Raw genomic sequence first — 25495 nt, 5'->3', positions numbered from 1 at the left:
TGACCCCCACCCCAATATAGGTACATATCTATTCAGTCATTGCATGCACCCCAGTGGCACAGCGGTATGTCTGCGGACTTACAATGCTAGAAACTGGGTTTCGATAATCGTGGTGGGCAGATCACAGATAGCCCATTGTGTAGCTTTGTGCTTAATTCTGAACAAACAAACAAAACAATTAATGCATATTTCAAGCACCTGGAAAATATAACAGTAATTCATTTTAAAACATTTAAAAGCTTTTGTAACTTAGCATTGTTTACACTACTTACTAGTGCATTAAACATAAAGAAGCCTCTGTAACTAATACTGTATACATTACCAACAAGATTTATTAAAATTAAAACAGCTTGTGTAGTAATAGATCTATTAATGCCATTAACTACATACATTAACTATGCACATGCTTCTGTAACTTTAAACCTGTTTAGTGCCATTAACTACATATATTAAACATGCACATGCTTCTGTAATTTTAAACCTGTTTTAATGGTGTATCTATATAATAAAAGACTTCATTCCTAAAGACATTATCATTAATAAGTTTAATCTTTTTTCTTTTGAGATACAGACTATGTTAACTAACAGTGTATATTTTCCATGTAGAACAAACTATGAACAAGTAAAGGCAGAAAGAAACAAATTAAGAGTTAGTCTAGCAGAAGCTAATAGCAGAGCTGCCCTGCTTGCACAAGAAGTTGATGATCATCATGCCAAGTTAGAGAAGGCATCGCAGAACAAATTAATGTGAGTTTTTATAATACTAGCAAGTATCTAGGTTTAAGACTTTAATATATTAACTTGCAGGAACAAAATAAATAACTACATATTTACTCTGTGTTAACAGTTTTATAGTTTTAACAATCAGAAGCATGTTAATACTAAATACTCCTCTACCTTTTTCCTATTATTATTCATGTTATGAACTTCAAAGATTGAATATACAGTATAAATTGTAATTTAATTCTAAGTCATATTATTGTACTCACTTACCATAAAGAAATCTGACTAATATAAAAAGTAAAAACACAAAAAGTGAAACAGAGTTCTGCAAGTAATGTTTGTGTATTAAAATCAAATATCAAATATAATGGTTCCATAGAGAACTATTGCAGATACAGTAGATATTCATGTAGAGAAAAGTTCAGTTGAAAAGACTTTCTTTATCCCAACTTCCTAGAATTATTATTAAGTTAGAGAAACATTCAGTAGGCTAGACTCTTATTATTCTAATTTCCTAGTCTTATTTAAGCAGAGGAACACTTAAGGATAGACCTTTAATATCCTAACTTTAGTGAAGCCTTATTTAGGTAAAGAAGCATTCAATTGGACACACTTTCTTTATCCCACCTGAGAAACTTCCAAGTAGGACATATATTCTCCACCCCTACCATCAAAGAGACTTATTCAGTAAAAAAAAACATGTTAAACAAATTCAGCCTGATTACTGAAAAACCAGCTTGCACATAGAATAAAAAATGTTTTTTTAAAGTAATAATGATTTACTCATAAAGATTGATATGAGCAAAAGAACTCTTGAAAAATGGACACTAACATAAAATCACTCCTTTTTTTTGTGATTGTTAGTTTTATCTAGTCTACAATACATACACACAACTCAACATTAACATGCAAAGATATTATTTTAAAAATTTTGTTTTTTTTCTTTTGGAGTTATATTTTTAGTGCAGTTAAATAAAGTACACTAATGGAGTTTTGGTTATTTCAGTAAATTTAAAATCACAAAATCCAGTTTTAGGATAATTTTCTAATAAATATTATCTTATAGTTAATTAGAGATAGAATATGTGTAAAATGTGTGCTTGAGAGGGAAATGTTTAATGAGATTGTTCTTTCACAACTGATACTGTTCCCTCTGCTAAGACACATAGAGAAAAGATACCAGGAGCAACTGAGAGATTTACAAGAGGAACTACAGAAAGAAAGAGATTCTTTAACAGCACACACATCTCGTCTGAAAAAGCAGCATCAGGAGGAATTAGAGTTGGTTCGAGATGAAGAAAATAAGCTGCGTAGCAGACTGTCTACTTTAGTGAAGGTAAGAGAATCTTTATAACATTTATGGGCTTATTTTTTTATTTTCCTGCCTTTGAAAAAAAACTATAGTAGAGATATCTGTTAACAGGGAGAATGATTAATTATCTCGTATATCACCAGAACTTGGCATTCCGTACATGTACCATTATTCACTTTTGAAAGATATGGTGCTTATATCTTTAAAGAGAAAATTCCATTTTCAAAATTGAATTAGCTTAGAATAATCTTTGATCTGACTTTACTTTATGAAACTTATTGTATTCTAAGATTATTATTGATTAACTAAATAAAAATATTTAAACTTAAGTTTGCAAATATTAAAATGAAGACAATAAAGAGCATAAGTAAACAAATAAGTAACAATTAATTCAATGTATTATTAAAGAAAGGGGATCAATTTGTAAAAGAAATTAAGCACGATGTGAAATATCTGATGAAATCTTTTACTTAACATTGTTTACTCCAAAATATCTTTTATTTTCTGTTTGGTGTGTTTTTATTTCTGGTATATAACAGTTTCATTGATATTTAGTTGCACATGGTTTAACCAGTGTCATCTAACATATTCTTTCTCAATCTTAAATCTCTCTTGAAAATTTTACTTAGCTGACAGCATCAATATGATACTTGTTTTGCTATATAAATGATAGCTTTGAATACACTGTTATTAATTAATATACCATTATCATAAAGGAAAATTCTCGTCTGGAGTCTGAGATTCTAGAAACAACTGAAAAGTTCAGTGAAGCTAAAAAATTAAATAACGTCCATCAGAAAGAAATAGAAACTGTGGGAGAATTAAAAGAGAAGGTAAGAGAAATTTCAACGAATCTCACAAGTTCCTTAGATTAAAGCAGGTTGTCAAATTTATATTATCATTATGTTTTAAGAAAAAATTGCACATCTTTTACAACTATCGGTCTTTTATTTATACATATAATTCTAATACTCTTAGTGAAGCAACCATCATTCTTGTATTTATACATATAATTCCAGTACTATCAGTGAAGCAACTATCAGTTTTATATTAATACATATAATCTAAAAGCATCAAAGAAGCACCTATTGTGTTGTATTTATATTTAAAACATCAGTGATGAATATTTCAAACATAAATCAGCTTTTAAAAAAAACAACTAAAGATTTTTGTAAAGTTTAAATTAATATTTATATGCAACTTAGCTATTACATAAAATTTACACATCTTTACATGCATGACTAGTTTTTTTGTTAGTTCTTTTTTCAGCTATATTTATGTTGCAAAATTTTCTTTTTTAATACTCTGATCCAAGGTATGCACATTTTTTTTAATATTAAAAACAAAGTTAGAAATATGAACTAATTCTAATGTTGATACTTCAGTTCACATGCCAAAACTTAAATAACATTCTTCATGTTATTTAATATTTTACAATATTTTTGGAGTCATTTTTACCTTACATGATTCTCAAGTTACTTTGGGTTTTACTTTTTGCAATGTTCAGTTTGAAATGATAAAAAAAAACTGTCTGAAGTTGTAGTTTTGTATGTTACGAAATCTAAAATTTATAGGAATACTTTTGGTGTTCTAATCAGTGTCAGCATTTCCTAAACAGGAGTTACATTTGCTTCAGTTGAACATCTTAACCCTTTTGATCGGGATGGTTCCCAAAAAGTGTCAATTATCCACCAAAAAATGAAATTAGAAATTTGATCTTTTCTAGTCTTTTTTGTGAAGCCATGGGGTAAATCCGCTTGTCGCATCAACTGGCTGTAAATGTCAAAGAGGATATATTTGCTTGACGCATTGTAAGGGTTAAATAACAGATGTTTTGTTTGCAAATTAAGAGTTTTGTTCATGAGTTTTAATGTCAAGTTTAACAACTTAATTCTGAAATTTAGATACACAGGACTCTCATTCCTTACTTTGGTCCAGTTGTTTCCCCTTACCTTGATTTAGCTAGCCTAACTTCAGAAAGTTCATAGGACTTGTTTATTTTCATGAGATATATAGGATAGATAAGTAAAAACAATAATTATTGATAATTTTAAAGCTTTTTTGTGCAGTTATGAGTAAAGATGCAAGAATGGATGTGATTATATTCACAAACACAAGTTTATTTACACTAATTTAAAACATATCTTTGGCCCACTGAAACAGAGTAATAAGTGTCACTGACATCCCGAGTTGCATATTAGTTATGACTTAGTTCTCTTATTCAATGTACTAAAGATGTAAGTACATGTTTGATGAAATTCTAACTAAACTATGCAAAAGCTTAATGAAGTAAATCATTACAGTTGAAAAGGTGTATGGAATCTGCATTACACATAGACCAGAACTTGAACTTATTATAAGCATTAACATGTTGTGCTATCAATCAGTAGAATGATTTAGTAACACTCTTGAAAACGTTTCAGCTTCTAGAATGGACTGTATTTTGAATTTAATCCCTGTGACCTTGAGAAATACATTATAAAATAAACACATTTAACATAATGTTTATATGGTTTTTAATATTATAAATTTTATAGATTGCAGAATTGGAATCAGGTAGAGATATACTTCAGAACCAACAATATCAGTCCCTTCTTCAAGAATGCGACCAGTACAAGAAACAAAACAAGGTAAGTTACCAACATTATCATTCTCTTCTGGAAGAATGAGAACAATACAAGAAAAGTTAAACAATATAAGCTATCAAATCTTTCAACCCCTCTTCAAGAATATAAACTGAACAAGAAATAAAAAGGTAAGCTGTATAAAAGTAGTAACAGTGGTATCAGATTCTTCGTTCAAGTATAGCAACTATAAAAGAAACAATGAAATAATAAGAACTGCACAAAATTATTACCAACAATATCAATTCTTCATTTCTCAATGTAGAAAAACTACACAAAGTATTTCTTTCTTGTGTCATCTGAAATATTTACAGTTAATTATTGCATATTGGCATTTGAAGTTCAAACTGTGTTAACAGTGATTAATTTTTACTAGAGATTATGTTATTAAGATTTTGATTTTAAAATACTATGGTCATTTCATGCCTTGAAGTTCATCTAGCATCCCTGACCTTATTAGATTTAACATAGTCAAAACTAACAATTTGTTTTGTAAGGTGTGGGAATGCAGAAGTTAAAATGTGTTATAAAACCTGATGGTGAATAATGTGAAAAGAGAATGTAAAACCTGAGGGTGAATAATGTGAAAAGAGAATGTAAAACCTGAGGGTGAATAACGTGAAAAGAGAATGTAAAACCTAAAGGTGAGTACTGAGAAAAGAGAATGCAAAACCTGAGGGTGAATAACGTGAAAAAGAGAATGTAAAACCTTAAGGGTGAATAATGTGAAAAGAGAAGCCAGAATGAAAATGTTATATTATTTTTAAAATGTAGGGTTATAAAAAAAAGGAAAATTTGACAAACATGGCTCACATTTGCCATTGAAGGCTATGATAGTCTATTTTGAACAATCTCTTTCAAGTTAAGCTGTTTTTAATCTCTGTAGATTGTTTTCAAATGTTTTTTTTTTCTTAAATCATTTCTTAAATGTTAAAGGTCAGAAACCTAACATATCTTGAATACAAATTTATAGTAAAAAATTTTGGACAATAGTTAGTACTTTCATCCTCAAAGTTCTTTGGCTACCTTAGGAAGCCTAAGTATTATAAGACATTCAACTAAATGAAAATACACAACTTGTTGTAGCTCTCTCTCATCTATATAGTTATACTTCAGAAAGGAGATTTTTTTTTTCTCCCTAGTCTTATATATTTTGTGAAACTTGCAAAATTTTCCTATGCAACCTAAGTAAAAGGTATGTGTGGTCTGTCACAATATTCTTGAGCTTGTGATACAGTATACATATTTTGCCTTAAAAACTCGGATGTTTGCACACAATGCATGTTACCAAAATAATTTTAGGAAATTTTTTCTATTGTTATGTAGCTTCTGGCTCAGTTATGAAATCCACCCTATGTTACAATAGCTCTGGCTCAAAATTATTTTCCATTAGAGAGCTATTTTACAACTAAGTGTCAGGACATAAGGTAGTGTTTATGTTGAATATATTATTCTCTAGACATCTGTTTACTATGTATTTAAAGTTCTATATCCTATCTAAAGGTGCTCTCTGAAAAACCTTTCATACAATTTTACAGTTTCATAATGTTGCTTTTATAGAGATATTGATTGGTTTCACAAATATCATGAAAACCTCTACTACTTTATTATAAATCTGCTATAATAATTCACAATAACTACATCTGTGCCTTGTCATGGTTGATTTTTCCTCTAAAATTCATTGTTAGAGTGATATTACTGTAGCATTTATTGAAAATAAGAGAATTTACCTAAAGTTAGGCTTTCTTTTTTGTTTGATCAGGAATTACAGGACCACAATGATGAATTAACCTTAGAAGTAGAAAACCTTCGGCAACAACTGACTATGAGTACCAGACCACAGGAGAAGAAACATAAGCGTACAGGCTCTTGGCTTTCTGACTACAATAAAGGAATTAGTTCTGGCAGTCGATTAAAAAGGCGAGGAAGTGATTCTTCTACTGGTGAGTTATTTTAAAATTTATGACCAAATAATCTGATAACTCCAAGTGGTATAAATGTTTGTACACATACTGATAATATCAATATAGTTTTTCTCTAAAGAACACTGTATTATTCACTGTCTGTTGTAGAAGTCCTTCATGTATGTAAAATATATTTATTTAATCAATATCCCCCAAAATCCAAAGAAAAGAAAAGAAAAAAAAAGAATCTGTTCAATTTTCTCTTTGTAAAGGAGCGACTGTATAGTTCTACTTGTTTATACTATCATCATTAGCTTGGGAGAACAGAAAAGAACATTGACACAATCAGTTAGATAATGTGTCACTATAAGAATTAGATAATGAACTTGTTTATACTATCATCATCAGCTTGGGAGAATAGAAAAGAACATTGACACAATCAGTTAGATAATGTGTCATTATAAGAATTAGATAATGAACTTGTTTATACTATCATCATCAGCTTGGAAGAATAGAAAAGAACATTGACACAATCAGTTAGATAATGTGTCACTATAAGCAAAATCTAAATGAAAAGGAAAAATAATAAATATTATCAGAATAGTAACACAAATGATGATATGTGGTGTATTGACCAATTCCATACCTAAGAGATAGACTTAAAAGTTGCCTTACAAACAGTAGTAAAACAGACGACCTTTTAAAATACTTAAGCAAGAGCTTGTTAAGTCTGCATGTGAACATTAGGCAATATCAAGCATGACAAGGCACAGATGTAGGTATTGTGATTTATTATAGCAGTTTTGTAATAAAGTAGTGGAATTTTGCATGATATTTGTGAAATCAATCAATATCTGTATAAAAGTATCTTTCAGCTGGTCAAAAGCAACATTATGAAACTTGCTTTTTTGTTCTTGATTCTTTTATAGCTGAGATACATTTTAAAGTTATTTTTTAACTAGACAACCTCATAGCTTTGAAAATTTTTTAATATTGGACTGATCATACTTCTTGTGTATAAACAGCTTCTGTCACATTTGTGTGGTAATGACATAAACATTGTAAATAAAGAAACAGAAATACAATTATTAATGTGTCTTTCCTAATCACATGCATTAATTGATTAGTATTTCATGTTTAAAAGTTTTTTTACTTCCATTTAAATTTCATTGCTTGTTAAGAAAGGAATTTCAATACTATAGACATTTTCTCAAGTTTACATGTAAATATATATATTGGTATGCCTAGGTAATGTTGAAAGTTCCCAAACTGATGATGGTTTTTTTGATGAAATATTAAGCTAACATACCGATTGTACTGAGCAGTAGAAGATAAATTGTTTTACTATATGCATAACTGAAAAAGCTAAACTGCAATTTACTTTTAGCAGAAATAAAAACAGTTGTATTGTGCAAAGGAAAAGAACAGTTTGATCTCATTCATTGATCTTCTCCTTTTTACTGGTGCATCACATATAATAATGAATATAAATAAACTCGGGTATCATTGAACCTTCAGATCTAGAAAGAATATTATTTACTAAGTAATATTTATTGCTTGAAAACCTTAAAATATTTTTACTGGACATAAGTAAGCAAAATATACAGTAAAAGACTTGATGAAACACCATTTTGTTTCAGGAATTAAAATCACTGGGAATGGTACTAATTATACTGATGGAAACTGGTCCTCCTAAACATTACATAAAGAGTAGAGAGCATAGTGTAAAGTATGTTTTAGTATACTAAGCTATTGTAAAATTTACACATAAAGACGTATCTTTAACAAGAAAATAATTTCTTACATTTTCTGTCAAGTTTTATTAAAGAGATCATTACAAAACTTTCTTTGGTTAAACCTCACCTCTTGTTAACTGCCAAAACTGTGAATATTAGTTCAACTGCCGACTTTATGAATATTTTAAAAATACAGTCAACTCCTGCAGCAGATTAATCTTTAGAATATTTTTATGTTTAGATGATAATTCTGGAGATGAAAGTCCCAAGCTTGGCAAAATAAGGAGAAGAATACATTTAACACCAGAAGTTTCGAAAGGTATGTGTAGAACATTTTTTCAACATCCACCTATCATTTCATATACACATGCAGCATAACTACTGCATACATTTAAGCTTTTTATCAAAATGATGCTTAATTAACCAATTTTAAGAACTATTTTGTATCAATTTTGACAATAAGTATTAGTTCAAAATGTATTTTGAAATTTTCAGTAACACTTACCATGTATCCTTGTGTTTTATTTGAATATTTCTCTATTTATTCTTAAGCTATACAAATGTTGATTATCACTGTGTACATGTCTCTCAGAAGAAAAAAAATCATGCAGTTTTATTGAGTGATGTGATTCCAAGTAGATTTGAAATTGCAGCCAAACAAGTTGGACATTGTTTCGTTTGTGAGCTTTTACTTGTGACCATTAGGTGCTCTACAGTAACCTTTATTTTTCTGAATTAAATCCTTCAAAAACAGTTTTTATTCGAAAGCTCTATAGTCATTATGAATTGTAATATTTGTAAAAATAAATTGCATGAACATATTGCTCTCTTAAACTTTTCTTTTTTAAGGATCTGATTAGCAGCACACTTTTGACACTAGCAGCATGTATGAAAAGCATCAGTAACTTAATTCTTTTGTGCTCAGATTTATTTGTTCACTTAGACTTGTAACTTGTTTCTTTGCATAATTATTTCCTTAGATTATTATTTTATTATTTGATGAATTATGTGATTATTTTCCTGTGTTTATATTTCTAAGTCCAATTTTAGTTGTTCTAATTATTTTTTTCCCATATTCTTGCTAATTTTAATAATATTTGTGTGATAAGTTCAACAACGTTTTTATCAGTGCTTTTGTCTCTGTGCTTCATGCTGAAAGTTTGTAGTTAGAACCTTTGTATTATCTATCTTTTAATGATCATTTCTAGCCTAATTCCATTGTAACACGGTCTTTAGTGTCTGACAAAGGGCATATGCTCAAAACGTAGCACAAAATAAACTAGAAAAACTTTTCATCTGGACGTGTCAATTTATTCTTTATTATCATTTATCCAAGTTTTCATGTCTTGTGGAATAATGCTCATTCAAGAATTTGCATTTCTTTCATTATCCTTCAACCTGAAATCAGAATTCAGACACATTACTAACATCTAGTGTTTACTGTATTAATAGTGGATTAGCATAATGGTTGGCTCAATCATTCCCATGCAGCATTAGTATAAACTTATGTTTAGAATAAACCTGATATCATTATTTTTGTTGCTAAAAATATGCATAGTTGTTTTTTTTAGTACATCAAGACACACAGTAGCATGTCATGTGACCAAAACAGCCTGCAGGACACACTGTATGTTATTAACAGAAGTGATAGTTTAGCAATATTCCACTTTCTGTAGCTCGGACTGTGGTAATCCAAACCATCACATATCTTCAGTGGATGTGTTCTACTAGATCCTTACTTCACACACCAGATTTCATGGCAATCCATTATAAAATACACGATATATAAAATTTCCAATTTTAATTGAATTTCTCCCTTTTTTTTTCTTCGCACCAAATTATGGAAACTTTATTTGAAACAAAAACATACTTAACTTTCATGGATTTTTTTTCAAATTTGGTATACTGATATATCTTTACAACTTACAATTAGGTGTCAAATTTGGTCTAAATATAAGCCATATATGCAAAGTTATTCAACAAAAACCACTTAGTTTTGACCAAAATGTTTGCACACGCTACAGAAAAAGTCACATGAGCTATCAATCTGAAATGTTTACTACAGCTTTAACTAAGAGTAAAAGTGAACCATTTTTTGTCATTCAGATTAAAAACAACTGATTTAGAGCAGCAAAACTAAGGTGAAAGGATGTGTAGATATATATTTGTTAGGCCAACCAAACTAGATTAGCAGTTTCTAGCTCAAGTTTTCGAAAGAATCATTTGGGTGGATGATTATTATTCATTGCCAACTTTTAAGCACAAATTTACTAAATTTTATGAAATTCTCCTAATTAAAGAGCATTTAGCATCACGTGATGACAAGAAGCTGTTAATCTAGTTTCCAAGGCATTACCATAAATGAAGTTTTTAACACTGTTTTAGAGAGGAAAAACTACCATCATAAGTTTTAAAGAATCTGGTTGGTTCTGTAACGTATAGGTCTGTCACTTTCTTACTTACTGTGGTTTGTTGGTGTGTATTGACAAAAAGTGGTGATATCTAATGAAAAACACCTTAGGTGTGAAAAAAGAGGTGCAGCCAAAAAAAGGTAGCTACACTTATAGTATTGATAAGAATTTTACAGCAATTTGGAGCTTGATGATTGGTAAAACAAAATATGCAGCATAGTTAACTAATGAATTAATATTTGCAGTAAAATTCTTATCAATGCTATAAGTGTAGCTACCAGTTTGGCCGCCAATTTTGATTTCATTCCTTTAAGTCGCATGCTCAATCCTTTTTTGGCCACACTATTTTTTCACACCTGAGGTGTATTTGTTTAGATTATGTTATATATAACACATGGAAATGCTGTTATCTGAATGTTTTTTACTTTTATTGTCTAATTTTCTCTCAGTTAATGTTCATGTTTTGAACAACTTAGTTCTTATGTATGAACTGTCAACTCAACTTCATTTTGTTCTTCTTGTGTAGTTCTTTTCTAGAACACAAGTTGTACAATCTCTACATATAACTTTGATGTGATAAGTATTTCAGTTGTATTTATTGTTTTTATTGAATATATGTACAATTGCATGTTATGTAAGTCACTAGCTTTGATTAGAATTGGTTTTATTCCTAAAGTTTGGCTATTTAAATGACAAAAGAAAAAGGAAATAAATATTAAATATTACATTATATAACCAGAGGATTAAGTCAAACTTTACACTCTTAAGAATAGACCACCACAAGTATCGAAACCCAGGTTTTAGTAGGTATGAGGGGGACTTTAAAAATTTACTGAGCTCAATCTTTAAATTAAGCTAAAAAAGTTTTATCAAACTTCAAAGTACTAAAATGCTAAAAAAACCTGATGTATCTCCAATTGTTTTTAGAGTGTAGTGGTTAACTGTGCTATTTGTTTCTTATAGGATTTATTTGTAGATATTACAACAATAGCAACATTTTAAATGAATACTATTTTACTTAAAAGAAAATTTTAGTTTTGATTCTAGTTTTTGATTTTCTTTTGCTTTTTTCCCAAAAAATATTTAGACTTGAATATTTATGATATGAAACTTTATGTTTCAATATTTGTGTTTTAGAGTTACCACAAATACCATTTGAAATTGAGAAGATGAAAGAAAGCCATCAAGATGAGCTGGAAAAATTGAAAAATAACTATCAAATGTCCCTCAAAGAAATGGAAGACTCTTACAGAAGTAGAGTGTCTGAACTTGAAGCTCAACTTCTAAGACAAGCAGATCTGGACAAGGACCAGATGGATATCAGCTTAGATGGCTGTGTACAGATGGATGCTCTGGTACAAAGGTTACAAGAAGAGCTGGACCAACAACAAAACATGACTGAAACTTTAAAAAGTCACATGCAGCTTGATCTGGAAGAAATAAAAAAACAGCTTGAAGACGAGATAAGAACCAAAGAACAAGGTTTTAATGAGAAGCAAGCTGAGATAGAAAAACTGCAAGAACAATATACCTTGCTGTTAGACCTGAAAGACAAAGAGCTAAATAAGCAAATTGAAGTGAACAGGCAGCTAGAAATTCAGAAGCAGGAGCTTCAGAAGAAACTGGAAGCTGAGATATTAAGCTCCACAGATAAAGAACAAAAGGCAGAAACTAATGAAACATCTAAAATCAACAAAGAAGGTAAAGAAGATGCTACAAACTTCAGAAATGGTGCTAGTACTTGTAGTACAGAACTTAATCCTTGTATTAAATCCTTGAAAGTCCAACTACAGAGTGACTTAGAGGCTCTGGTAACTCTGTTAAATTCTAATCTAGGTCAGAAAGCAGGTGGAGATGATGCTTTTGAAAATAAGTATAATGAAAAACTGGATGCTATCCTTTTGGAAACACTAAGTGCTGTAGATAACCATCTAGAGAAAAGATATCTTCAAAAACAAGAGAAGATTAAAGAACAATATGAAGAAGAATTAAAACAATTAAGTAAGTTAGATTTTGTAATATTACTAATTATACTTATGTGTATACAGAGTATGAAATAATTATTTTGTTTTGTGGGTCGTTTATAGGAATTGGTGAACAAGAAAAACATTGACAATTTTTTTAAAATCTACATAAATAAACTAGACTTTAATAAGAAACTGGGGTATATTTGTACAGTTATAGATAAAACAATTTACACAATGAAATAGTTACTACATTAACAATTTTTTTATGCATCAGATGTAAAGATAACTTAGTTTTTTGCTAACACAAGCAAATATAAGGAGTTTTTAAATCCATTTAGCATGCCTTAAACTTATGAATCTTACATATATATATATTTATTTTTTTTCTTTTGCTTCTGGTTATTACATTTTTAGTAATGTAGCCTTTATACCACCAATTTTCACAACACAGGTTAATTATATCAGTATTGGAAATTATAATCGAATTTGAGTATATCCTTGAAAATGTGTAACAGTTTACTTAGTATATACAAAAGCTAATGACTTCATCAAGTTACATTCTGCTATTAACACTTAAGTTGATCAGCTTCACAGATGGGTATAGATAATAGCACAAGCAGCAATGGTTCTGAATTTTCACATGGGCTTGTGAAAGTTGAATCATCTGGAAATAGACAAAACTAACAATTTTTGAAACAAGCTAAATTGTTGATAAAATGTATCATTGTATACTTCTTCATATTACATATCTCACAGCTGCATGATGTCTAACATTCCATTCCTTGAATGTGCCATTCTGTGATGGTCATATTTTGAATCTTACCACAATTAAGCTTGTATTCATATGCTTTATTCTTTAAAATTTTAATATTAAGAAAATTAACTTATGTTTGACATAATTTCATGAAGTTTCAATTTCAAATACTTTCACTTAAACTTTTATTTTTTTTTAAATCTGTATTTTAATATGGAAACCTTAAATTTTGCCTGCATTTTCCAGAGTTAGTTGGTAATTTTCTGAATGGTTATCATTGTTTCAATCTTTGATATCTAACATGTATTATACTAAAACTTCTTATGTAGAATATGGATTGGAGTGGTGTATTTACATGCATTTAGGAAACATTTGTTATTTTCACAATTATCAAAAAGGAATAATAACATCCAAGAATAATGTAACATAACATTCAAATGAAAAAAATTGTTGCACAAAAAAGGTTAAATGGATTAAATAATGGTTTGGTGTGTTACTTTGTATATAAAAATAAATGTTTTTTTTTCACTCAGTTTACAAACAAACTTTTAATTTACTGGTAACAGTAAATGTGCATTAGCCAAATTCCATAAAATACTGATGTATTTAACCAATTAATATTTTTAATTGACAAATCTCTTATCCAGTATTAAAGTTTTGAAGAATTTGAGCGTAAGTTTGGTTAAAAGTAACTCTCAGAACACAATTTTTTCTGTAAACTGTTGTTTCAAAACTCACCTAAAATACACCAAATTTATTACACTAGAAATATGAAACCGATATACAATTAAAATCAGCACAGTATTAGTGATGAGTATGCTACTGGAGTCAAGTTATTTATTTCTTCCTAATATTTACAGTAGTAACTGATGGTTAGATAAAAGAAACATATTCAGCAGCTACAACTAATTGTCAGTGTGTAAGTGCATATGTTTCTTCATAATTTTCCAGTTTAAAATACTTAGTTAGCTTAAGCTTAGATTGCTGTAAAACTTAAAAGAATTATTCCTACTTGATGATATAGTGTATGCATAGAAACCAATTTTATTAATAAAATAATTCATATCATATACAAAAAAGGATAACCCACAATGCTAGAATTTGCATTTTACAGCAGTATGTATAGGAAATCAGAGTTTGATGTGTGACATCCTTTACGTGATAGTTGAAGATGTCAAATATGAACATGTTAGATGTACTACAATAAATATTAGTTAATGCTAGCCTGTTAAATTCAGTGCATGAAGCAAAGGAATATTTCAACAAGATTCTTAGAGAGATTAAACTGCAATAATGTCAAGTAAGTCTTTAGAAAAACCCACAGAACAATTATATCATTTAAAACCTATAAAATGTGATTATGTTGCCTGGCTATGTATGTTAAGTAATAAGATTATTGTAACCTGCATGATTAGCTGTATGATTAATCCAACAATTAAATGTGCCTGTAGGACAGGAACACATGTTGGAGCAAGTCGAATTGGAACTACAGTATAAGGAGGAATTTCACAAACTACGGCACAACAAGTCACAACATTTGAAGGTTGGTAATGCACAACAAAAATATATTAATTTTGTGTGTGTGTGTGTGTGTGTGATTCATTTAGGCTATACATTCTTATTCTAATCCACTAGTGAATGATTTCCTGCTAAGTAGGGTCTGATTTTTTAATGTATAATGAGTTCAAATTGAATTCAAACAGTCTGGAACACGATATTGTTAATCATAAAAGAATAAGTTACCTGCCTTAATATTTTCCAGATAATTTCTCCTTAATGCATGTCCTGAAATAGAACTTGTTTTTTCAATGCTGTAACATCAAACAATAAGACTTAGGCTACTAATTAGAGTATTACCTCTTTGCTTTCCAAAAATAAAAGTGAGTCCTCTGCATTTAATCTACTCCAAATGTTCTTATAACTTTAACAAGGGTGTTTTTCTCTTTTTCATGCTGGTATTTAAACAAATAAATAAAATCAGTGTTTACAGCATTTTTTTTTTAAGTAGTAACTTTTAATAATTTTGTTTAAAAATATTCATACATAATTACTGTATTTGATTTTTGCCATTTCTATTTAATTTTTTTTCAAAAAAGTGGAAACTTATGGGTTTAAAATAATGGAATCTCTTCCAGAAAGCATTCATTGCTTGTATACATTTATGGTGCATCAAGGTGCACTTTGTATGCTGCATAAAGCATTAGGAACACCCTAAAAGATGGCCATTAACCAAAATAGGGTATCACACTTCATGTAGGATGCATGCAGTTTAGGATAAAACCATAGGAACCATCAGTGGACAAGAGTCAAGTCAAAAACAATATTGAGCAGATCAATTTATAGTTTCCAACCAAGAGTTGGTGTGTATAAGAGGCTGGGTTTTTTAGCCTCACCAAATAAACCATCCCCCATGGAACACTATTCTCACTAACTGAAAAATATACAGTATATGTGGAGAGAGAGGAAGAGAAGTCAAAAGAGGGTGTATGTGAGTCACTGAGCAGAGTTTGTTCTTCCCAATTGTGCAAATCTCTCCAGAGTAACCTACCCAAACCAAAGACTTACTCACCACCCATGTTACAACTAGTTTAATTTCTGAAATGAGGGAAGGGGGGGTTTCGTGTGGTCTAGTCCAACACACATACACAAAAAAAGTTTGTTAAAAAAATGTGTGTGTGTGTGTGTATGTATACATATGAGGTTTTTTTAAACGAGGGAGACATTTCACATTATAAGCTTTTTAATGTAATATTCCAGCTTTTGAATACTTGATGTACATGGTTTTTTGAATAAACTTCCAATTCTGTATTATTTTTTCATTGCTATCTATAAATATTAGGTTACTACGTTATATCATAAAAAAATTGTAATGTGATAATCAAAAAAGGTAATGCTTGTAGAACGTTATCATACATTTTTCTTTCTTTCAGATGAAATATCCTAGCCAGACAGATGTGTTATTGAAAGACTTGTATGTAGAAAATGCAAACCTCAGTAGAGAACTGCAAAACTGTGAAGAAAGACTACAAAAGGCTGAACAAAACAGTACTCGACTACAGTATAAGTGTAAAGTGTTGAGTAAACTATTGAAAGACATTACACGAACTGCTGTACTCTAATAAACTGTGTGTCTAGAAAGGCTGGTCAGTTTTAAATAGACTGCTTGCAAATTTTATGTTACACAAAATGCTGATCAGTATTATTTAAGTAAAGTGCTTGTCAATGTTACACACTTTGCAAGCTACTGTGTGGGATTAGCTGGAAGTGGGAAGACTGGTCAGTTAACCTCTGTTTGTATTAAGTTGCCATAGCAGAATTTACACCATATTTGTGGAACTTAGCCTGCAGACTATAGAAAGTATACAAATCTGTTTGTACTGAACAAACTTGAAACAGAGTTTGAAGGATGAGACTGCAGATCTCATTAAGTTAGTTTTCACTTTCTTTTGCGACGTTTACGTATATGAAAATTATGTTTGTGCTTTTGTATTTTCATTTGTTGTCAGTATATTTTATTATATGAATTGTAAATATGTTTTTGCTAACTGGCTATTAAGTCATATTCACAGACAGTCACTGCACACCATCCATCTCTACACAAGCACACCCACGTACTAGTTCCAAGAAATGCAACCATATTCTCACCTTCTCTGCACACTTCTATAATTGTCATATTTCCAAATATCAAGAACTGCTGTTACTTGTGCAAAGTTTAAAAGCAACATACTTTTACTATAAACAATTGCTAACAAACTCTTACTCATTTTCACACTTTGTTATACTGTTGTATTCTGTGCTATAATGAATATACTAGACATTGACACTTTCTGCTGTAAATATTTCCATTGTTACTTTTTCATCATTTGGGTTATTGAGTTTTTATGAGATGTATTTAAAAAATATATGTGAGGTAAAATGTATTCTTATTTTTTGTACTTTTCAAACACTCACAGAACATTAGTTTAAGTGATCATTGTTTAAACAATGTGGATGTATTCTAGGAACTCTAGGTGCTTTTGTTTTAACTTATATTGCATCACATCTTCCATATGATATATCTCTCTGATTTTAAGAAAAGCATTGAATATCTGTGCTACTGTTGTCAAGAATAAAATAGTTAATTTTGGAAGTCTGACATCAAAATGATTTTCTAATAGTTTATCTTAACTGAATGTGCACAAGGTCAGTTCAATGGGCCAACCCAATTTTGGAAAAAGTGTGTTGACTACTAAAAGTCTGAATTTAATGTGTGTCAAGCTTTAAGAAAAAGGTAAAATCTAAGAACACAAAAATATCAATGTGTGACAGAAGTATTTGAACTCAAGAAATGTCTGTGAATTGATGATGATGTGAGTGCAAGGTGATGTTCATGTGAAGTATAAAAATACAATTGTTTATCATACAGTTTCATATCTATAGGTTTTTCAGTATCCCTGTATATTGTATCTGGTATTTACCCTTTTCTACCAATTTGCTTAATTAGTATTATAGGGTAAAATTAATATTTAATAATTGTAAAAAGATCGTGGTATGCACACTTCGACCCCCCTTATCCATGCACATTTGGTTAATGTATGGTGAACTATACGAATTGCTTAATATTACACTTGGAACATCATTATACATAGGATTTAAGCTTGCAAGTGAATTATATTCTATATAGATTTCTCTTTTAACTGAAGAAAGCAAGGATGTAGTTAATCATCAAATAAATGGTGTAAAACATAGAAATATAAAACGTACTAGTTCTGTATAGAACCAACTTACATTCTTAGCATGTGAAAACTTCAATACTCTGTAGTAAAATAGTTTATATCAGCAGAAAATGACAACATTTAGCTGGCTATATGACACTATTTGTTTCAGTGCAAAGCCACATAATGGATTATCTGTGTACTGTCCACCACAGAAAATCTAACCCCAGATTTTAGAGTTGCAAATCTGTAAACTTACAGCTGACCCACTTGGGGATGATATCGTTAAAATTAAGATGTTTGAGGTATCCCAAAAATGTGTTCTGACTTTGTTTCCATTTGTTCTACACTTTAAATATGTCTTCTGTTTCTTTTGTATGTTTGTAAACATATATAAATAATTTACAGATTTTAGTTAAAGAATTTCTGTCACAGGCAATTTCAGTTACATTCACTAAGTTTTATCAAGATTTCTGGAGATCAGTAGCATACACACTTCACTTATTTTCTATTACAGGCACTTTTTCACATTGACTAGACTATAATGAGATCACTAGATCATGCATATACATGTTACTTAATGTCTATGTCAATGCACTTGAATTTCTTTGTTAACCTACTTTAGTATTCTGATAATCATACATCTACTACTAAAGCATTGCTTTATTGTGTTTCTATAATGATTAACATTCATCTGTTTTTTTCCAAAATGTCACATGATTATTTATATTGACATGATCATGTCAGTGCAGTAAAGAATACTATGGATTCCCAAAGTTTGATTCATCACTTACCTGTCTTACAGTAGTCTAATTAATTTAACATTACTCATCCTTCTCTACACATCTGAGCGATTGTTAAAGTATGTCACTTTTGTGAAATTTCATTTTTAATTATATTATGTTAAAAGAATGTTTTTTTTTTTACAGAAATCTTTAAAGTGTTAATTTACTTTTTTCTTTGTTAATAAATACTTCATACTTTGAATCTAAACCAGAAGTAAGATTATTTTTAAGCATTTGTACAGAGTATGGAAGTTAATTGATGGAAAGCTTAACTCTATAGTGTCTCATTTTGCTTCATATTTATAGGATGTGTTCAGTGTGTACCAGGTGAAATAAAAAATAATAATATATTAATCTTTGTTAAATACTTGTTTTTAAGTGGTGTTCTAGTAGTAGACAGTGTATTCAGTAAACATCTGCTTATATGGTGAATCTTTTCTTGCTTTATGCTATTGTACAGAAAAGTTTTATACATAAAGCAGAAGATTAAAGTTTGTATAGTTAGCAGGCTTATGTATCAGAAATTGTTAGAAACATCTTAATTGTTGATAATAAATATTGTAAAAGCATGTTCAAAAACTATTTTAAATAGAAATATAAACAAGTAGGTTACTGATGTGTGCATGTTTCTTTCAGACAGAAATTTTGTTGGTATTAATAAATGTCAAAATCGTACCATAATACTTTATTCAAGAGTTAAAAAACTGTGATATCTCATGTTGAACTAAAATCCAAAGAAGTTATACTTTGCACAGTGTAAAGTACATGAATCATTTCGGTAGCTACAGAGACATGAGGTAAAATGTACCCTTTCCAAAGTGCAATTTGTAAAATTATATTGGTGTAAAATAAATTATATGACTTTTACTTGCTATTTCAATTTTTTTAACTTGATGAAGTCATTACATTTGAGTTTTAATAAAATTAAATATTGGTGAGTGTTTATAATAAAAAATAAAACTGATGGGAGTTCAGGTCAGATATTTTGCTATGTGTAAACTGGTGATATGAACCCTTTTAAATATTATTCAAAAGTTTTATCTACTAACTTAAAGGAGAGACAAAAATGTCAAACCACACTCAATCAATCTGTAACTGTTTTAAAGCTGTAGTACAAATCAGTAGTAAACTACAATTATTAAAAAATAAACTTTTGGTATTTCCCAGCTGAAAATATTAAAAAATAAACATTAAAATGGTATCACAAAATACCAACTGAAAATTTTACTTGTACAATATTCTTTCCATTAAATATAAAACCCTCTATGTGCTACATATTGTGATTGCTAGGTTTTGAAGTATAAAGGGTTGGTTGAATAAAACTTCAACAATAATCTTTTAAAATGAATTTTGGGCATGTGCACTTTTACATTGGAATAAGACCTCTTTTCTTCCTCCTAAATAGCACCTTATCTGTCTACATAGATACTTAAAACAAAAAATTTTCCCATAATTGTGACTTACTGTTTTAAAATAATACTAGTCAAATTTCCAATGAACATTGAAGTTTCCTTGATTATTTTCTTCTCACTTACAGTAAATGCTCATGTCCTTAAAATTGTGTGGAACTATCTGCACAATAAAATTTAAGAAACAAAAATGTCAAACAAAGAAAAGAATTTGTTCAATGGTTGTCTCTATGTTTAACAAGTTCTGTTGAATTGGCAACACAATTTCTCACAAATTTGAAAGAAGCAAAGCCCAGATAAATAAAACAAAGAATGGGAGATGAGCTAACTATGAAATACTAAAGAAAATTAATTCACTGGAAAAACCAAGCATAGAAAAGAAATAACTTAAAGTTTGCCATTATGAATCAACAGTTTAAAACATTAAAGTGCCTGGGAAGAACTAAGTAGAAAAGTAATCATAAATGAACAGAAAAATAAGAAAAAGTAAACACCACAATGGAAGAGATTAAACATTTATAAAATATAAATAAAAATTAATGAGATATTTTCCCAAGAAACCAAAAAAAAAAGACAATAACTGAATTTCTAAAGGAATTTTTGATGAAGTCAGAATCTCTGAACAAAAGATATTAGTAAATATGCAATAATACCAGTCATATGGAGTACCAAAGACACAAAGAACTTTTGTTAGTGAGACCAACCCTATATTCTTTTATATTTATCTGGAGTGATTAGGTCATATTTTTTAAACTTTTATCATAATCAAACATAAATGAACTTATGATTGTAAAGCAACACAAAATAAAAAATGCAAAAATATTGCATGTAAACAAAAATACACAAAAAAAGAGAAATTAGGAAGCATTAAGAAAAAATAACTGAAACCTAACATAAATAAAACATTAGCAATACCATTATACTTGTATTAAATTTACATAAAAACAAACCAGATGGGGCTAATGTCATTCTATATAAAACCGTTTTGTTGTTAAGCACAAAGCTACTATCTGTGCTGTACTCACTGCAAATTGTGTAACCTGATTTTTAACATAACATTTACAGACCAACATATATTGTTTCATCCACGAAACTAAACTATGCATAAAGAAAACCTCAAGGTCTGCCATTCAAATATTTATTAAATCTTCCCTTAAATTTACTGCTTCCATCCAAAAAGTTGAAGATGACTCCTATTCTGCAAAAATTTATATTTGTGTCCTCTATTCCTACCATTCTCACCATTAAGTATGCAAAAATATAATGCATAGATACTATCAATTCCCTTAGAAATTTAAACACCTCAATCAGATCCTTCCTAATTCTTCTTTTTTTTTCACAAGAAAACAAGTTAAGAGATCTTAACCTTACCATCCCAGGTACCTCCCTAGTAGATCTCCTCCAAACCCTTTCCAACAGTTCAATGTCTTTCATAAGGTAAAGAGTCCAAGACTGAATGCAATATTTGAAATGTGGCCTAACCAGTGACCTATACAATGAAATTATAACCTCTTTAGACTTGTATTTAATATTTCTATATGTACAACTTAATACCCTACTTGCCTTACCAATAGCAACAGCACAGAGCCTGGATGGCTTAAGAGACTGATCAATTAGAACACCAAGATCCTTTTCGTGCATAAAACTGTTAAGGTTATTCAAATAAAAATTATATTTATAATTCAAATTATGATAATCCACATGTATTACCTTAATTTATCATAACTAGAAGCCAGCTGCCATTTATTAGCCCAATACACCATATAACCCAAATCATTTGCTCACAGTTAGCAACATCCAAGACCTTAATATCATCAGCAAATTTAATCATTTATTGACCACTTCTTCATCTATGTTACTACGTAAATAAAAAAGGACAAAGATCCTAACACTGAGCCCTGAGGTACCCCACTTGCAACATTAATCCAGTTTGACTGAACTACATTTCTGAACAACCCTCTGCTTTCTTCAGTACAGTCACTTTTTTTTATCCAATCAGGTCATTTTTTTCTAATAGGCCTTTTATGTGGCACCTTATTAAATGCTTTTTGAAAATCCAGATGTGTCAACTCAAATCTCCTCTACATATTAAAGCAGTAACCTCTTCACAGAATGTCAAGAGATTAGTGAGGCAAGATTTTCCCATTGTGAAACCATGCTGACTATCTAATAAAATTTTAAACTTTGTTAAGTGACTTTGCTAAGCATCTTTTATCAGCCTTTCAAAACGTTTTTCCACCACTGATGGAATACTAACAGACCTATAATTACTGGGGCAAGTTTTATCACCTCAATTGAAAAGAGAAATCACATTAGCCAATTTCCAATCCTCTGGCACCTGTACCACTATTCAAGGACTTTCATATAAAAAATAGTATTATTGGCTCACAAATTCAATCTTTAGCTTTCTTCAAAACACTTGAGTAAATATCATCTGATCTAGGGGCTTTATCATTCTTCAACTTTTCAATTTTTTCTTAACAAGTTAAGAATTAATGTCATCATTTTGTCTCCACCTAATAATTATCCAGGACAAGGAATATCACTTAAATCTTCATTACTAAAAACTGAAGAAAAGGCAAAATTTAATAACTGGGCCGTGCATTATAAGCCCTCAGAATTACCAGGGGAGCAAGATTATCTGATTGGATGTATAAGTATTATAATGTATATGTACTTCTGAATGATTTACATGATCACGTCTCACTGGTAGAGATGAAATTTTATACTCAAATAAATCTAGTATCTCATCAAAGGTTTTAAAATATTAAATATCAACTGCAAAATGCACAGGCACCTTTCTGGAAGGAGAATGTTTTTCCTTTGTCAAACATAAACTGGTGAGTAAAAAAAAGAAAAAACATACTCTGCGATTTTTAGTGATTTCATGGGAATTAATAGTTTTTGCTATTGACTCACCTGATATATGGAAGTTTGGATGCTGATACTGTGATGAGATTCAGGAGAAATTTCCAGTTTAACTGATGGAGGTAACAAGGCAAGAAAGAAGTTTTGTTTGTTTATTATCAAGCACAAAGCTAAAGAATGAGCTATGCATGCTTTGCCCACTGTAGATATCAAAAACTGATTTCTAGCTTTCTTAACCCTTAGAGTTAGTACTGAGCCACCATTGAGCAGGAAACAAAGTAATCAGTAAGTCAAGTGAAGCTCCATTATATATATATATATATATACCTGCTGTTATAGGTGGTGATTTCATGTTGTTACAAATTCACATTATATATATATATACAGTAATTTATCTATTGAGTATTAACATGTCCAGTTCAATGTTGTATATCAGAAAAACTAAGATGCAAAATTAGCTCAGTTACAGAATTTCTACAATGTCTAATAATTGGCATATGTGAGATAAATTAATCTAGGTGTTGAAGTACCATAGCTGCCAAATGTTGGTGTATACAAGTTTGAATGACAAATTTCACTATGGGGTTATTATAGTTGGTAATTCTTCAGAAATTAGTAATGATTTGGTGTACATTTGATACATCTTAACATTTTTCTCATGCCTGGTAATTTTTCATAAGATATCCAAACAATTTACCCCCAAATGTTAGTATTTTTATCAAAGAAAACATGGATAAAAAACAAAGTAATGTTGACAAGCAACAAAAAACCTAATGGTGGTAATAAGCCCATAGGTTTATCTAGTAAGTGTTAATATACATCTAGTAAGTGGTATTAAATAAAAATGTTATGTATATATATATATTTACCACCATGCTTTTTTTTTTCGCTTAACAGTTCAGCACCTTTTCTTTTTTGGAAGTACCATACACAATCAAATATCCATGCTGTATCAAATAAAGTGTTGAGTTTTTCTGCACATACAGTTCAGGTACATTTTGCTTTGGTAGAATACTTATAATTTTCATAAGTTGTGTGTTTTTATGTCTGAAGCTAAAGCTTAATATTATTTGTTAAACTTCATAATAATAAAATTTATCAGCTTATGTCCACATATAATTCAATGGAAATGCATGGAACCAATAAACTACCAATGAATATATATATAGTATCAATGTGCAGCAACATCAAACAAAGAGTACATTAAAAGCCATCCGCCTTCTTAGAATGTAGTCGACTCTATCAGGTGCTCACTATTTTCATATCTCCAATCATTTTTACAGCATGACAATTCTCTGATTTATACAAAATATTGAAAATAAAAATACACTGACTGAATCATGATGAACTCTGGTGGTGTAAGAAAAACTTGGCAAGAATGACCAATGTAGTAACATGTTTAAATAATTATGTATATAAAAAATGAATATCAATGTATCACTGTTTGTAACTTAAAGAAAATTATCAAAGTATTTAAAATTTTCAACTAGGGGCACAAAACTGAACAACATTTTAGAGAAATTTGTAATGTCACTACATTGATAAATCTGGGTCATCTGGGTTAGAAACAGAAAAGTTCTTTTGACATCAACAGCTATACGCAAAATTCAACAACTCTCATATTTTGTTTTTGCTTAGGTCTAAAGAAAGAAACTATTTGAAAGAGAACATAACACTAACACTATGATTTTTGTATACATTTTATTATTGTTTTTAAATACAGTATAAGGAAACAAACAAGGGACAAAAAGATAATTGTTTTATATAACAAAAGTATTAATTTATATGATATATTGTTCATATTTAAAAGGACCAATTATCCATATACTTCTAAAATTCTGAGATTTGTTTGTTTGCTTGTCTGTGATTAAATACAGCAAAAACGGTGCACAATACTGCCATATTTGTAATGAAACGAGAATAGAAACAGAATAAAACAAGTTTCGCTAAAATCGGGCCACGGGTTACCGAGTTAGCCGCATTTTTCGGGCTACTTTTATGACAATTTCTAGATGAATTTAGGTACACTAGATGGCGCCACATATCGGTTTATCTATCTATCTATTCGTTTTCCACCTCATGAATCACTTTAAAATATCTTCTATACAACAATATATGCACAACAGAAATTAAATGATGAGATGAAAATGTGTTATAATGGCACATAGAAAGAACAACAATAAAATGGACCTACAATATTATTGACTATTTACAAATAGTAACTATGGAGACGAGGTAATAAAATAAAAATCAAGTGGAGAACAACAACAAAATTTTATAAACGAAAATCTCTCGCCGAGCATTAGCT

At 29.8% G+C, this 25495-nt stretch overlaps 2 protein-coding genes across 5 annotated transcripts in view; one reads left to right on the top strand and one right to left on the bottom strand.

The window, feature by feature from the left end:
• Positions 1-19777, top strand: part of LOC106478235 (ninein-like protein) — a 130217-nt gene extending 110440 nt beyond the window's left edge. For all 4 annotated transcript variants that reach the window (XM_022381790.1, XM_013938760.2, XM_022381789.1 and 1 more), the window contains 9 exons: positions 607-747; positions 1885-2059; positions 2752-2868; positions 4573-4665; positions 6422-6602; positions 8541-8618; positions 11848-12711; positions 14883-14974; positions 16362-19777. In XM_022381790.1, the coding sequence (XP_022237498.1) occupies positions 607-747; positions 1885-2059; positions 2752-2868; positions 4573-4665; positions 6422-6602; positions 8541-8618; positions 11848-12711; positions 14883-14974; positions 16362-16550 (1930 nt within the window). In that variant the 3' untranslated portion in view covers positions 16551-19777. The remainder of the gene's footprint in view (positions 1-606; positions 748-1884; positions 2060-2751; positions 2869-4572; positions 4666-6421; positions 6603-8540; positions 8619-11847; positions 12712-14882; positions 14975-16361) is intronic.
• Positions 13085-25495, bottom strand: part of LOC106478240 (inositol-trisphosphate 3-kinase A-like) — a 63156-nt gene continuing 50745 nt past the window's right edge. Inside the window, exons 10-11 of the transcript XR_002609857.1 lie at positions 21691-21808; positions 13085-13341 (exon numbers count right to left, since the gene is read on the bottom strand). The gene's annotated coding sequence lies outside the window, so the exon portion shown is untranslated. The remainder of the gene's footprint in view (positions 13342-21690; positions 21809-25495) is intronic.

The sequence above is a fragment of the Limulus polyphemus genome, unplaced genomic scaffold (assembly GCF_000517525.1).
Source record: "Limulus polyphemus unplaced genomic scaffold, Limulus_polyphemus-2.1.2 Scaffold192, whole genome shotgun sequence".
NCBI lineage: Eukaryota > Metazoa > Arthropoda > Merostomata > Xiphosura > Limulidae > Limulus > Limulus polyphemus.
This window is presented reverse-complemented; position numbering and strand designations above follow the sequence as displayed.